Below are 13,633 nucleotides of genomic sequence, written 5' to 3'. Positions count from 1 at the left end.
GAAGCTTCAAAGTATATGCTGTATAAATTCCCAATTACAGATACGAAAGCAGATGCTCACAAAAGCATGAGCTCCAATCCCAGACAGGAAATATAAGACCAACCTGGAAACCCGATTCTTTATTCTGTAAGGAACTTCAAATTATGTTCTCTATTTGTGTTATTCTTTCGTCACCCTACTTTCAAAGCTGGGGTCATTTTATCTTTGCCTGGGAAATTACAGACATTTCTGGGAATAACATATAAATATATTTTATATGTGTGTTATATATATATATATATATATTAAAGGGATCCATTCCCCCCCCCCCCTTTTTTTTTAATGCTGGCAAATCTGAGAAGTAATACAGAATTCTAAACAACCTCTGAATAGTCTTCATGGAAAATTTTGAATCCCTCAACATATATAATAATACGAAAAGCATCAGCTTGAACTTCAACCTGTGCCAGGCAACTTTAGGGGATAGTGCCTTTGACTATTAGATGTACATAATCACTCTCATAACCCCCATGAGCTGAACAAATGGTTCAGAACAGTAGCCTTACTAAGAAGTAAGGATTGATGTATCTGATACATGATCAACTCCAGAAAACTGCAAGTTGTTTGAAGAGAGTTTAAAAAGCCCAAAAGTTACCATTTTCACAAAAGAAATCACAGGTCTAGAAACACTAGGAAAAAAAAATGTCTGGGACCATTTCATGCTAACTGTGCCCTTTCTTCTTTTATATTCTTTTTTAATTTCAAAAGGAAAAAAAAGGGCAAAAGATGGGGTCACAAAGTAGAAAGAGATAAGCAAGGAAAGGTTAAAACAAACAAACAAAAGCACAAATTTTTCTTTATATCATGTTTCATTTGTACACACTGTGTCCCAATTTGTAGGGTTAAAAATAAAAATAATATTACTCTGAGTCCTTACACTTAACAGCACTGGTCAGCCTGGATGCTATGGTTAATGAACTAGATAAAAGTACTATAAATATAAATCAGAATTCCCCAGGAAGTATATACAATTCTCTTGAGACTGTCAAATAAGCTAGAGATTTAGATTTCACTCATTTGGAGAATTGTCCACTGAAAACATTTTATTACCTTGCCAAGTTTTTATAGACCCTATCAGAACAGCTGTGATTCACTTCACTTGCAGCAGAGGAAGCTGGTAATAGCTCAAAGATTGCCCCCTTCATTTCATAAACCAATTAGGACCTGGATCCTACAACTGGACTAACACAACTCCCTTCTTTTACTGGCAAAATTCCACTTCATTTATATGAGCTCGGAATAAAGGTCTCTGTTGGCAGAATACAGATGCTCATAGCAGTAAATGTTCCTTCTTCCAAGGAGCACTCTTCCTGCACTCAAAGTGAGCACTTGTCAGTCTACCTGCTGGTTCTGCCTAATCACCAGTTCTTTGCTGATCTGAGCAGTTTACTAAACATTGATATATATATATATATATATATGATTTATCATGTGGAATTTTTCTAGAAGTTCTCCAAAATGACAGATTGATTTAAACAATTTTTTCCTCTAAATCAAGTGTCATTTCAGTTGTTTAAAATAAGTCATTTTGGTAATACCATCATCTTAGATCTTTGTTTTTGATTTACATTTGTTTGTTTGCTTTTTTCAAGTGCATATTTGGCTTGTCCACAAGTACAGCCAAAACGGTATATATGCCTTACATGGGACCATACCATGCCATTTATTTCTAAACTCAACTCATCAATTAATAGGGAGGTCTAAATTTACAAGTGGTAAAATAGGATCCATATACTTTGTACATAGTCTATAATTTCTGGGTTTTCCTGCAAGTAATTTTCTCAGAGGTATTGTCATTGCTTTTCAGCCAAGTACCAGCTTAAAAAACAAAGAAAAAAAAGAATTACTAATGCTCTACTGACTGTTTTTACACCCTTTGAAAGCATTCAAAAATACACTGACAAGACAAACCATGCAAAAAAAAGAGGTGGTTTCTGTTCACCAGACTGATGCCAATTCCCTTACTGAAACAGATACAACTATAACCTGTTAGTGAGCAGTGACATTTCTATCGCAGTTATTCACACATTAAGCTATTCAGTTTTTAATCACTCATTACAGCCATTGTGCCACCATGCCAAACATTTAAGCCCTTTCTCTGAAATGACATGGCGTGAGGCAGCATCTCTGAAGTCAGCTCTTCCTCTGGAACCTGCAAATTATTCTCTTAAATAAAAAGAAGAGAAAACCTTACACCAAACAAGGTCTATATTGTTTGAGTTAATGTTTTATTGCAGCTTAGTTACCTGTCAAACTGGCTGACACTTGGATAAAACACATAATGGAACCACGCATCAGGGCACGTTAAGTGCAAACCTGTGATAAAGAGCAGAGCTATGATTCAGCTGTGCAGAACTCTAATGATCATTTCTGTTCTAGCAAAGCTTGAACCAAACCCACTGTAACTCTGAGATCCTCTTCCATCCGAAAATCATTTTACATCTGTTTCAGTTCAAAGAGTCATATAAATCAGAAGCTCAGACTATAAATTTTGATGACACCTTTAAAGAAGATTTATACACTGTCTATAATATATATATACACAGTGGAGGTACATAACAGATACTAACCACTAAAATTAAGCAATCGGTGCTGTATTCTGCAAGCTCTGTATATCATATTTAAGTCCTATTTATGATTCACTCTGAGGTGAGAGCCAAACTATGCCTATGAATGCTGGGCATTTCTGTTCAGACACAGTTATTAGTGCAGTAGGCTCTTTTGACCGTGTTCTCCTTTAGTTATTGGGTGGGACAAACTTTCATGATCTATTTCTTATAAAATGATTATATGAAAGTATTCTGGAGTGTACCATCACTACCTGTCTGAAACAGCCATCAGGAGTGGGAGTTGGCTAGCTTCTCTTCACAGCAACAGATGACAATACTGAGTCAGTAGCCAGGGAGTCACACAATATTCCTGGCACAGTTGTTGTAGTTGTTGCTGTGAACAAGCAACATTTCTAATAAGCTTAGGACTTTTGTTAAATAGAAAGTACGAGGCATGCAATGCTTCATTCATTAATAAATTTAAACCAAATGTATAACAAGCATGTGACTTTTGGGATAACTGTTGACTTCAAAAGCCAGATAACAAACATACTAAACTGTCTCCATTCCTGGTTGGCAGGCTATTTGTTACATAGCTAATGATCCTCCTGTCAGTCCCTTGAAAGTCATCTTGAAATATGTCAGTACTTCCAACCTTTGCTGGACCTTACAGCAAGAAACAATTTTTGGGAGGGTATGGGAGTATGTGGTTTGGGATACAAGAGAGATGTCATTAACAATCACCCCTTTGTGCTATGTCTCAAACACAGACTGGTGCTGTTCCTTCTTTTTTTTTTTTTTTTTTACCTGAGTCAGCAACGTCAGGAGAGACTGAGTCAGCAGATCCTGAACATGTTGATGCAAACAACCGTAGGATAAGCTGATGACCAGACAGAGCTTCCAAACATCACACACAGACCAGCACAGTTCAGTATGCAGGTAAACATGTGGACCTGGGCAGTATCTGGCTAAAAGGGAAGAAATGGCTAGAAAGGATCCATCCCTTAGACTATGTTTTCTCCCACATCACTGTTGACTAGCCTTGAGCTATGAGACAACTTGTTTTTCTGAATGGCTTACTTGTAATAACTTCTGAAGCAATTCACCTGAGCTTCACAATTTTGTGGCTATTGTGCACATGTGGTGTGATGGGATCCCACATTAAGGTTGACTGAGGTCAGTGTAGGAGAAGGAACTAGAAAAAATGTGTCTTAGCATAAACAAACAGAATAAAAAGAAGCAGGAGCATTAAATAGGGAACATAGCTTCAACACTGAGTACAAAGACAGAAAAAATATATATATGCTCGGACAGAATGACACTGTCAGATGTTCTCCCTCCCCAACTCTAACTTTTCCTCTCCTTTCAGTTATCTGGAAGCTGGATGTTCTTAAATCATGCACAACCAAAGCTACAGATTGGACCTGCTCAAGTAACCGAGAGAACATTCAATACCTCATCTCTCACTGTATTTCTGCTCATCTCACAACATACTGTTGTGCCTCAGTTCAAATACGTGAGCTGGAATGGAGGCTTTTATCCCAAGTTTCCTAGGATTATGAACTGAAAATGAAGAAAGATATATGGCAGCATGAGTGGGAAGAGAGAGGAACAAGAAGGAAATGCATAGGTGTTAAAATCAGCACTGCATGTGGGGACTGCAAGGCTGCCCTTCCATGATTCTTCAGTACATAAAGGAACCAGAGACATCTCCCAGGTTCCTCCTGTTGCCTTCTCCTACCTGCTTGTATTTCACCAAATGTGGTTGCAATTTTTTCCTTCTGATGCTGTGCCAAAAGACCATCTTATCTTGATTAAAATGCTCTACAACACTTTGAAAACAGATAATCCACATCACATGGTTAATGCTCTATGTCCACTTTGGAGTCTGAGTTCACTGAAACTGGACTCACATCTCCCTCTGCGTTTAGTACTGTGTTAACAACTTGCTGGACCTGTGACAACTGTGAATCCTCCTGTGTTCCCATTCAGCTACAGAGCTGTACCAGTGAGTTTTGAGCTGGAATGATTACTAGTTGTTTTGTCTGCTACTAGCTTGAAAAACAGCAGCAGTTTACTTTCTCCAGGAAAGCTGAGCTGTTAGGCTGCTACCACCTAGAAAGTCTTCGCTGGTCTAAAAAAGCCATCTTACTTAGCAAAAGGCATACTCAGATAAAGCAACCAGTGTGCTGTGTTGTCACTAATTTTTCTCACCATAATTTTCACACCCATTGCTGAATGCTCTGCCACTGAAAAGAAATTGAATTATTTAAGAAGAGAGACAAACACAGCTATTGTACACACTAATTCAGAGTCCCATATCTTGAGCTGATTCAGCTTATCTGTCTTTCTATACCTTTGACAAATGTATGTCTTATATCATTTTTTCTCCCTTTCCCCCCATATGTCTTACTGCTTTTCCTCTGTGTATCTTATCTCCAAATGATGTGCTATTAATCAGCCAGAGACACCCTTCACTGCTAAGTGTTCCTCAACTGATTTGTCATCAGCACAAGTAGTTACTAGTTACAGCATTCCTCCCACATGCTAAAATCTTAAGGGGGGAGGGAGGCAGGATGGCAAGGAGGTTAAGAGACTGCCTCGCCACATAAATACTATCTAGGACCTTTATACCAACCTGCCAGCTTTCTGTAATGATACTGTTGCTGTTTGCTCTCAACCAGGTGCATGGTGAGAGGAAAATGGGACTGCATCTTGCCTTATTTTTTTAAGTTACATCCTTAATAGTCTTCCCTTTCTCTGATTAATCTGGCTGGATGCCTGTTCGGTAGTAGCTGAGGCTTAATACCTGAAACAATGTGTGTATATACGGTGTGCCAGTAAGGCTTGCCCAATAGTGCTCATTCTGTCATGTTTTCCCATGCCTTGTGTCAATATCTCATTTAATATGCAATTCCCCAGAGCCAGGGTAAGGGACAGGGAAAAAAAAAAAAAAAAGAGAGAGAGAGGCGTGGAGAGAAAGGAAGGGAAAATGACATCCCTTAGGAACATCAGCTGCTCTGAACTCACCCACTGCTTCCCATGAAGCAGACTGTGTGGGGGCACAGGTGGTCCCATTCTCCATTACTGGAGCACAGCATACAAGCAGGGTCTCAATGAAGACTTTCATTGCTGCTCTCTGTTTTCATTGGAGTAAGGCCATCACAAACATTTGCAGGTGGCTTGGCCATAGTCTGACTCTAAAATATTTGTGGTTGTGATAAAAATCAGAATATTGCTACAAGATGGTTCTATATAACCTTTAGGGCTTGATCCTGCTCTTACAGAACTCGGTGCTCCAGTTGCTCTCTGCTGTTTTTATTGCTCATTAAAAAGGCATATGCCCTGGCACAACTCTCCATGGTAAAGACTCATCTACCCTTTGGGGCAACATCAGATGTTTTCAAAAAAGAGGGGGAGCCCAACCCAAAACCACTTATTTGAGCACCTCGGAATTTGGGCTTGTTAAAAAGCTGAAATATCTCAAATTTGTAAGGCCAAACCAAAACCACCAAACTTTGCAGAACTTGTAAACATTTTCTGAATCCATCTGAATTTATTTTCAATTGCCTAATATCAATACCACTATCGAGCCCATATTCCTCCTGAATGATTCTTGGATACAATTCTTAGCACGTTTAGAAGAATAAGATGAAGATAAATGGAAATGACAAGATATGTTCCTTGATTAAATAAAACAGGCATCACAGGGAAAAGATTGAGGGAAAAGACGACAAACAACAAGGATGCTCAACACTTTGGCAAGTAGAAGAAGTCCAAAATGCAGCAATTATCTCCTAGGACACACCATGAAGAAAAAACAAAACCTCCTAGGAAGAGGGAAGAATGGGGAAGAGAGTATGCTGGAGGTCACACCATAAGTCTCATTCACACACCAGCTCACACAGAGACTAAAATGCTGACAATTGCCTCCCAATAGAGCAGCTTTAGACTCAGACATAGGAAACATTTGTGGGAACCAGTCACATGGGAGAATTAAGATATGTCATGACAAAGTTTCCCAAATGAGGCACTCACCACTGACTAGGAAATAGGCCTTTTTATCCTCAGTCCCTCCAGCTCTGGAGATTCTAATCACCATGGCCCCGAACCAACGCAAACCTAAAACCTGACTGGCAGGGTCTTGCAAAACCACATGCAGTTTTTTCTCATTATATAGAAACAATTGTTTGGAAGCCAAGTACAGTCCCATATAAAACACCTCACCACTGAGTATTAAAAGTTGGTTATTTGTTGTTGTTGTTGTTGCTGTTTTTAATTAGGATCATAATTACCCCTATACCTATTAAGTCACAATACTAACAGGAGTTTTATCATCCTTAATCCAAATGATGGAATAAGCTGGTTTTCTTTCTAAAACTAAAAACAAACAAACAAAGAAACAAACAAAAACTCTTTGTTCCTTGCTCCCTCTCAGCCCAACTTCAGACAGAATGGGACATACAGAAGACAACAATTTTATTGGATTCACAAGTGAACAGCATTGCATGTGAAATCTCCATGAACACTATTCTGTCAACATGCAAAGACACACCTATCAGACATGTTTACCTTACCCATGCTGTCAGATTTCTATATTAATAATCAAAGCACAAAACATCGGGAAAAAGGGAAGTAAAGGAGCTTTGCTAGGAGCACAAAACAGGCTGCAGATGAAAACCTTGCTGAATGTGTTGCCAGATAACATTTCTGGAGCAGTCAGTGCCGCAAATCATCCCTGCCAGCAGGGTGCTGGGATGTGGAGAGCCTGTGGTCTATATTCTGCCCCTGTCACAGGGAATCAGGAAAAATAAGCAACTCAAAAACAAGTGTATTTTGAGATTTCAATGCCAGGGTTTCACTTTTCAGTCTTACTCTGAAGAGACTGCAAGTTGCTCATCAATTATTTAGACAATGACCGGGGCCAGAGACTGATTTTGCACTTATCATATAATGGATGTGACCAAGTTACAAATGACAGATAATGAATCTAGACTGCTGCTTCATTTTCAGTCCACTGATTTATCTTTTTATCCATATGTTTTCATACATAAAAAAGTGCAAATTCTCAGAGTTGTGTGATGAAAAACTGTACCCTCAAACTGTCCGTGTCGTTTCTGTATAATTAAAAGCAAGTTATCATGATTTATGAAGACCTCAAGTCTGCTGGAAGTAACTGAGTATACAAAACATGTATGGCTTTGTACACGTGGTTCTCCAAACATGAGCACACAATTGACATTCAAGCTAATACAATAAGCATCCGTACTGTCAATCTGTTGGAATAAATACAGATCCATCACAAACTGAGCAACGGTTCACATAGGTCTTTTTGCCAAACTCCATTTATCTTAACAACCTTTTTATTTTGTCTTGTAGCCTTCCTCAGATGTACAGAGTACCTAGGAAATAGCCTAATCCTCCTGAGCACCCAGAAGGAAGTGGAAAGATCAGCTTCAGAAATCCTACGTCTGCCTTCCCAGAATGTTTATAGAAACAACTGGAACTTTGAATGTAAGCAGATAAAAACAAAAAATTGGAAGGAGAAAGCAGGCCTTTCCTGTAAGTACAGCACTCTGTCCCTGTTAAACCAAAGTGACAGGTCTGGAGTAGATGGACTATTCTGGCCATTTCCCCACAGACAGCAATGCACGTTACTGAGTTTCTTGCTGCATGCTAACAGGATCGAGTACAAGCTCCTTAGAAACCACGAGAACAACATCTGGTCCTGCATGCAGCTTCTGGAGCCAGAAAAATTGAGAAAGGAAAAGAATTAAGTGGACTTACCCAATCTGTCGATTTGTGGAAGGTGCTTGTGTAATGACAGAACTGGACTGCGGAGATGGCATGGCTTGTTGAATCACAACGCTGGTGTCGTGGTTTGGCATCCGTGTATTGGTCAGCTGGTGAGATCCAGGTCCTGCCATTGCTCCTCCAACTGTGTTATGCATGGAGATATTCTGTGAAAGGAAGGAAAAAGAGCAATGGTGGAGGAAATTATATATATATATATATATGTATATATTATATATATATCCTATATATATATTATATATCCTATATATATTTTATATATATATATCCTATATATAATATATATAGGATATATATATATATATCCCAGATCTCCTTTTTGAGATCTATAGGACTACAATTAGAAATATGAAAGCACCAACAATATGAAAAGTTACTGACTCCTGGCAAATCCCAAATCAATGTATCTTCTTGTAACCAACCACTATAAAGAAATAAAATAAAATAACTATTTACTTTTACTGGGCAATATAAATAGAAAAATACCTGCAAGTTGAAGAATCACTCTTCCGTGACTGTGACTTGTGATTTATAATGGGGACATTTAACACACATTCTTCTGACTGAACGTGATATATATTTTGTTTGAAAATGACTTTTGTGGTGAGTTCATGGCACTTTGATTTACTCCACAGCTTGTTTACTGTGTACTAGGTCTGCTTAGACTGACAAGCAAATCAAGCTTTATAGGCCTAAAGTAACAAACAGTACGTAGCACGTCATGAAACAGCCATTTCTATTAGCCTCCATATATCTTGTACAGCAATAATATCCCAGAGGCCTAGAATAATTGCACTGTATTTTCACATATATAACCTCAGCTGCAGGTAACTTGGAGCCCTTCAAATTTCTTATGGAAACAAATATCACAGATAATTCATATCCATAAAGTGAACAAGCCACGGGAGCCCAGGATGCTACTTAGGAAGGAACTCTGGAATAAAACTTCTATTATCCCTATATACACAGTACACACTGTTGCTAAACCACAGAGTTTGACTTGGCCTGCATTTAAAAACAAACAAAAATCTCAAGCCAGAGATAACCCATAATGTATACATATGAAAAATATAGTAACCTGTAGCATTTTTCCTATCAGGCATTAATCTGTGGATTGTTAGCAGCAAAAGGAAAATAAACTTTCCATTCCAACCTAATGCTAGTCTAAGGAAAAGTAAAGAAAAACACCTTTGCACCCACACTTTGCCACCAAGAGTCAGGGAAAACATTGAGCGCTGTGATACTCAAAATTGAAAACTACAATTAAATTTCATTCAAAATTCCAGTTTAGGACCCCATTTGCTTAGGAAACACACAAAACATAGGATAATAACATAGGATAATGATAGAAAAGCTGGTGCCAAAGAAAACTCAAAGCTCTGCTCAAATGTGGAGGACAACATATAGAATCCCAGATCTAAACAAAAGATTGGATTCTGAACCAAAATAAGAATAAATTCTTTGGATGACTTTCTCCATGGAAAAGGAGACAATAAATAAAGGGACAATATGGAAGCCCATAGCTGCCATCTCCCTCTCTCCATTTCTCTTCCTTCCTTCCTTCCTTCCTTCCTTCCTTCCTTCCTTCCTTCCTTCCTTCCTTCCTTCCTTTCCCTTTCTCTCTCTCTCTCTTTCTCTTTCTTTCTCTCTTTCTCTCTTTCTCTCTTTCTTTCTCTCTTTCTCTTTCTTTCTCTCTCTCTCTCTCTCTCTTCCTTCCTTCCTTCCTTCCTTCCTTCTTTCTTTTAAATAGAAAAGATAGGTAGACAGATTTTAAATAAAAAGGCAGAGGGACTGCCTACAGCCACATGGTCAGACTGCTCACCCAGCTGAGTTATTGTTCTAGTAAATAATTCACATAATATTCATCAGGTCCAGCAGGAGAATAGCCAGTATTCACTTAGAAGCATGGACTGCAAGAGGAATCCAGATCAAGGACTTTAACCACAATTTTTCATAGCCCAGTAGTATATCGTTACCATCAGGTGGTAGGAGAGAATAACCTTAGATAAATTGCATCTTTTCCAAAATAAGTTCTTCGTGACCTAGCACATTCCTATAAAAGTCCCTTCTCCAATGGATTAATGTTTACTGATGAAAAATGAGTTCTGTTGAAAAAAAATAAATAACCACTGCCAAATCTAGTTCATGATTGAAAATTGGACTGACTTTTTTGATCGTTACACAATTTTGCAAAAAAAGGTCTAATATGTATCCAACTCCCAGTAAATATTTTAGCATTATTAATTCCTAGAACTTATGCCTTATATTAAATGCATGTTAATTAATATCCTATTTATATGTGATATTTACTTGTTTCAAAGTTGACCCTCTTAACTTCCTTACAGTGCCTCCACAGTTTCTGAATCATTCCAAATATTGCTGTATTGCCTATTTGCTTTCAGTAGTATGCTTACTAGAAAAAAATATTAAATTGCAAAGGAAGTTTACAGGTCTTGTACCTCTGGGTGCAAAGGGGAACAAAAAAGAAGAAAAGCATCAGTTGCCCACAATGAGTTTAACCTACAGTGCTGCAGAGCTGTCCCCTGCCATTGGCAGCACACACCTTCTGCCTGCACACACCTTCCTTCCAAAGAGGGCTGTCTGCATGAAGACAAAGTATTGTTATCAAACTGTTTAGGATTCAGAAACCCTTCCTCTAGATAACAGACTCCAGATCACAGATTTCCAAGATCCACAAAGCAGTGATCTGCCACACAGGAGGATCTTTGCAGGAAACATGAAAGGTGCCATAAGTCAGTGACATCTGGAAAGGGACAGGATGCAAATCTGAGATGAACTTTACTCAAGCAGTATCCCAGCATTTTTCCAAATTTTGGCTGGATTTTGGTGGAAGGCAGAAGGCAGAATTTAAAGATTTAACATCAGATTCTTGTGCTCCTAAATTCAGTGTTTCCATTTTCTTCTCCTTCTCTTTCTCTTTTTCTCCTCTAATTCCAGACCTCTCTAAGGTGTAAAGGGTTTGAGTTATGTGGGTATGAAAAATTTTGATGGCACATAAGACGTGGTAATTGCTAGCATCCATGTACAAACTTCTAATGCTTTCTCAAAATTTTAACCCTTTCCAATACACTTTATCTCTTCAGAAAGTAGGCTGAACTTCGGATGCATGGAAAGCAAAAACAAAATGAAAACCTCTCAATGCATCCTGATGTCCATTCTTCTCAGTAATGCCAGTGCCATTGTTAGGCAACTATACTTAATATTTACAGTTAGTATCTAGTTGCCAAGAGAAAGCCTCAGATTTCCCAACAAAATGTTAAACTCGGTATGATTCCCACATTCACAAGAAAGGGATTTTGCAATCTCAGAATAATTTACATTGGTGTGATGCTTGTGAATTTGCAGAGAAGTTCAAGCAAGTTTATACCTAAATGGCAAGACCTGTGCTTTGAAAGATGGCAGAAAGAGAATGTACAACAGCTGTGACACTAAGCCTATCTGATCCAGCCATATGCATCATGACATACAGAATGACACTATGTCACCAGCACAGCAAGACTAGGCTCGTTGCATGTATGATGCAGATGGTCTTCAGAACTCCTGAAATGGCCTTTCTGCATTTAATGTGCTCTTAGAGGAACAGGACATGATACTAAAGAGCTCCTCAGAGACATGACTTTGGGCTTTTATTAAAAAAGGTAAAATTTGTCAACATTGACTGAAACAGAGACACCCCTATCTCCCATCACAGTTGAATTGTTCTTTGACTAGACTACTTCCAGCTCTACTTTTAAGGAGTTCTGCATGCTCCTCAACCAGGGATCCACAAAAAACATTTCACATTATCTCCCCTTTTCATTATCCTCCAATGAGACAATGGTTAAGATGAATTCCTGCAAGGTGGAGAGCTCCCAGCACACCAGGTGGGAGGAGGAGTGAACAGGAGCCATGATACAGAGCTCTTCCTCTGCCTGAGACCTGAGACCTGTCCATACTCTGAGAGAATATGAGATACAGAATTTTCTCAGAGACCTTCACAACTATCCTTGAAGAGGTCATATGGGCTTATTTTCACTCACGCTATTGCAACTGGATCCAAATATTCACAAAACAGGAGATGTAGAGACGAGAGGTATCCACCACCCTCAAGATCCATACATGGGAATTTATTTCCCCTAGGACTAAGTTTCATACCTCACCAAAGTTCCCAGACACTCCCACTGAAGCAGAAACTAGGATTATGACACTAAATACACTACAGGCACTACAGAAATGTTCCCTTTGCTCATGTGCCCATATTGTATTCTCCAACAGTCTTTAGTGTTCAGATTAAAATAATGTTAAAAAAAAAAAAAAAAAAAAGACATGGCCACAAACTGCTTCAAGGTATTCATTCTCAACCTTTCCAACTGCAAGAGGAAAGGGCATAGATCATCATCAGCTTAACCTCTTCCCAGTTTCAGAATATTTCTCCTTTTAGCTTCAGTCAAGAGACTTCCAAGAGAACATTTAAGCATTTTCACCCACATGCAACCATTTAACTGTGGATAGGCAACACACTTTTTTTTTTTTATAAGGCTAAAATCTTCTTGAAGACATGCTTCCATGTGCTTGTGGAGAGAATTACACATCACTCCACAAGAACACACACCCTGTTGGCAAGCAGAGCAGAGCAATGATGGCTCTGTAGACACAGGCAAAATACACCCCATGACTCTAGGCAGTCACCATTTCTGCTGAACCCTGGCTCTTCCAGAGAAACACCCATCCATGCCACACGGCACCACCTGCATCACACGTCCCCATCTACTGAAAGCAAAGGATGAAGAAAATGGATCTACCCCTTACTATCCACTGTAACTTCTCTCAGTTTTGTACCGTGTTTGTTTTCAAACTGTCAGAGATAGTTTCTGAACTGAAGCCAGCTTATGTTCTCCTACTATTATTTTTTAACTGAGGTTTAATGAAAATTGCAAATACCAGTTCTATATAAACTGATGACTCATTCGGGATTGTTCTGAGAGCTTTTAGATCAATAGGGCTGTGACCTAAAACCAATTGCACATAAAAACCATTTTGCAAACTATTATATAAATTCTAAAGTCAGATGGTATTTGCCATGAAAAAAATGAGAGAAAAAATCCAGTTTATCTAAACAAAAACAAAAGCACCTTTTTGCACTTTTTTTTTGTTTTCTGAAAAAAACACTCTATTTTCCCAAATGATGACTTTAAATATTTTTCAAATAATTCAAGAGAAAAAAAAAAAAA

The 13,633-nt window shown here is 38.5% G+C and overlaps 1 protein-coding gene across 4 annotated transcripts in view; it reads right to left on the bottom strand.

The window, feature by feature from the left end:
* The window catches only part of CREB5 (cAMP responsive element binding protein 5), a 238,013-nt gene that overhangs the window by 166,037 nt on the left and 58,343 nt on the right, over positions 1 to 13,633 (bottom strand). For all 4 annotated transcript variants that reach the window (XR_004748275.1, XM_035317994.1, XM_035317996.1 and 1 more), the window contains one exon: positions 8,376 to 8,548. Coding sequence is in view for 3 of the 4 variants with exons in the window: in XM_035317994.1 (XP_035173885.1) it covers positions 8,376 to 8,548 (173 nt within the window). In the remaining variant the exon portion in view is untranslated. The remainder of the gene's footprint in view (positions 1 to 8,375; positions 8,549 to 13,633) is intronic.

The sequence above is a fragment of the Oxyura jamaicensis genome, chromosome 2, assembly GCF_011077185.1.
Source record: "Oxyura jamaicensis isolate SHBP4307 breed ruddy duck chromosome 2, BPBGC_Ojam_1.0, whole genome shotgun sequence".
NCBI lineage: Eukaryota > Metazoa > Chordata > Aves > Anseriformes > Anatidae > Oxyura > Oxyura jamaicensis.
The sequence above is the reverse complement of the archived record's forward strand: the minus strand, read 5'-3'. Positions and strand labels throughout refer to the sequence as shown.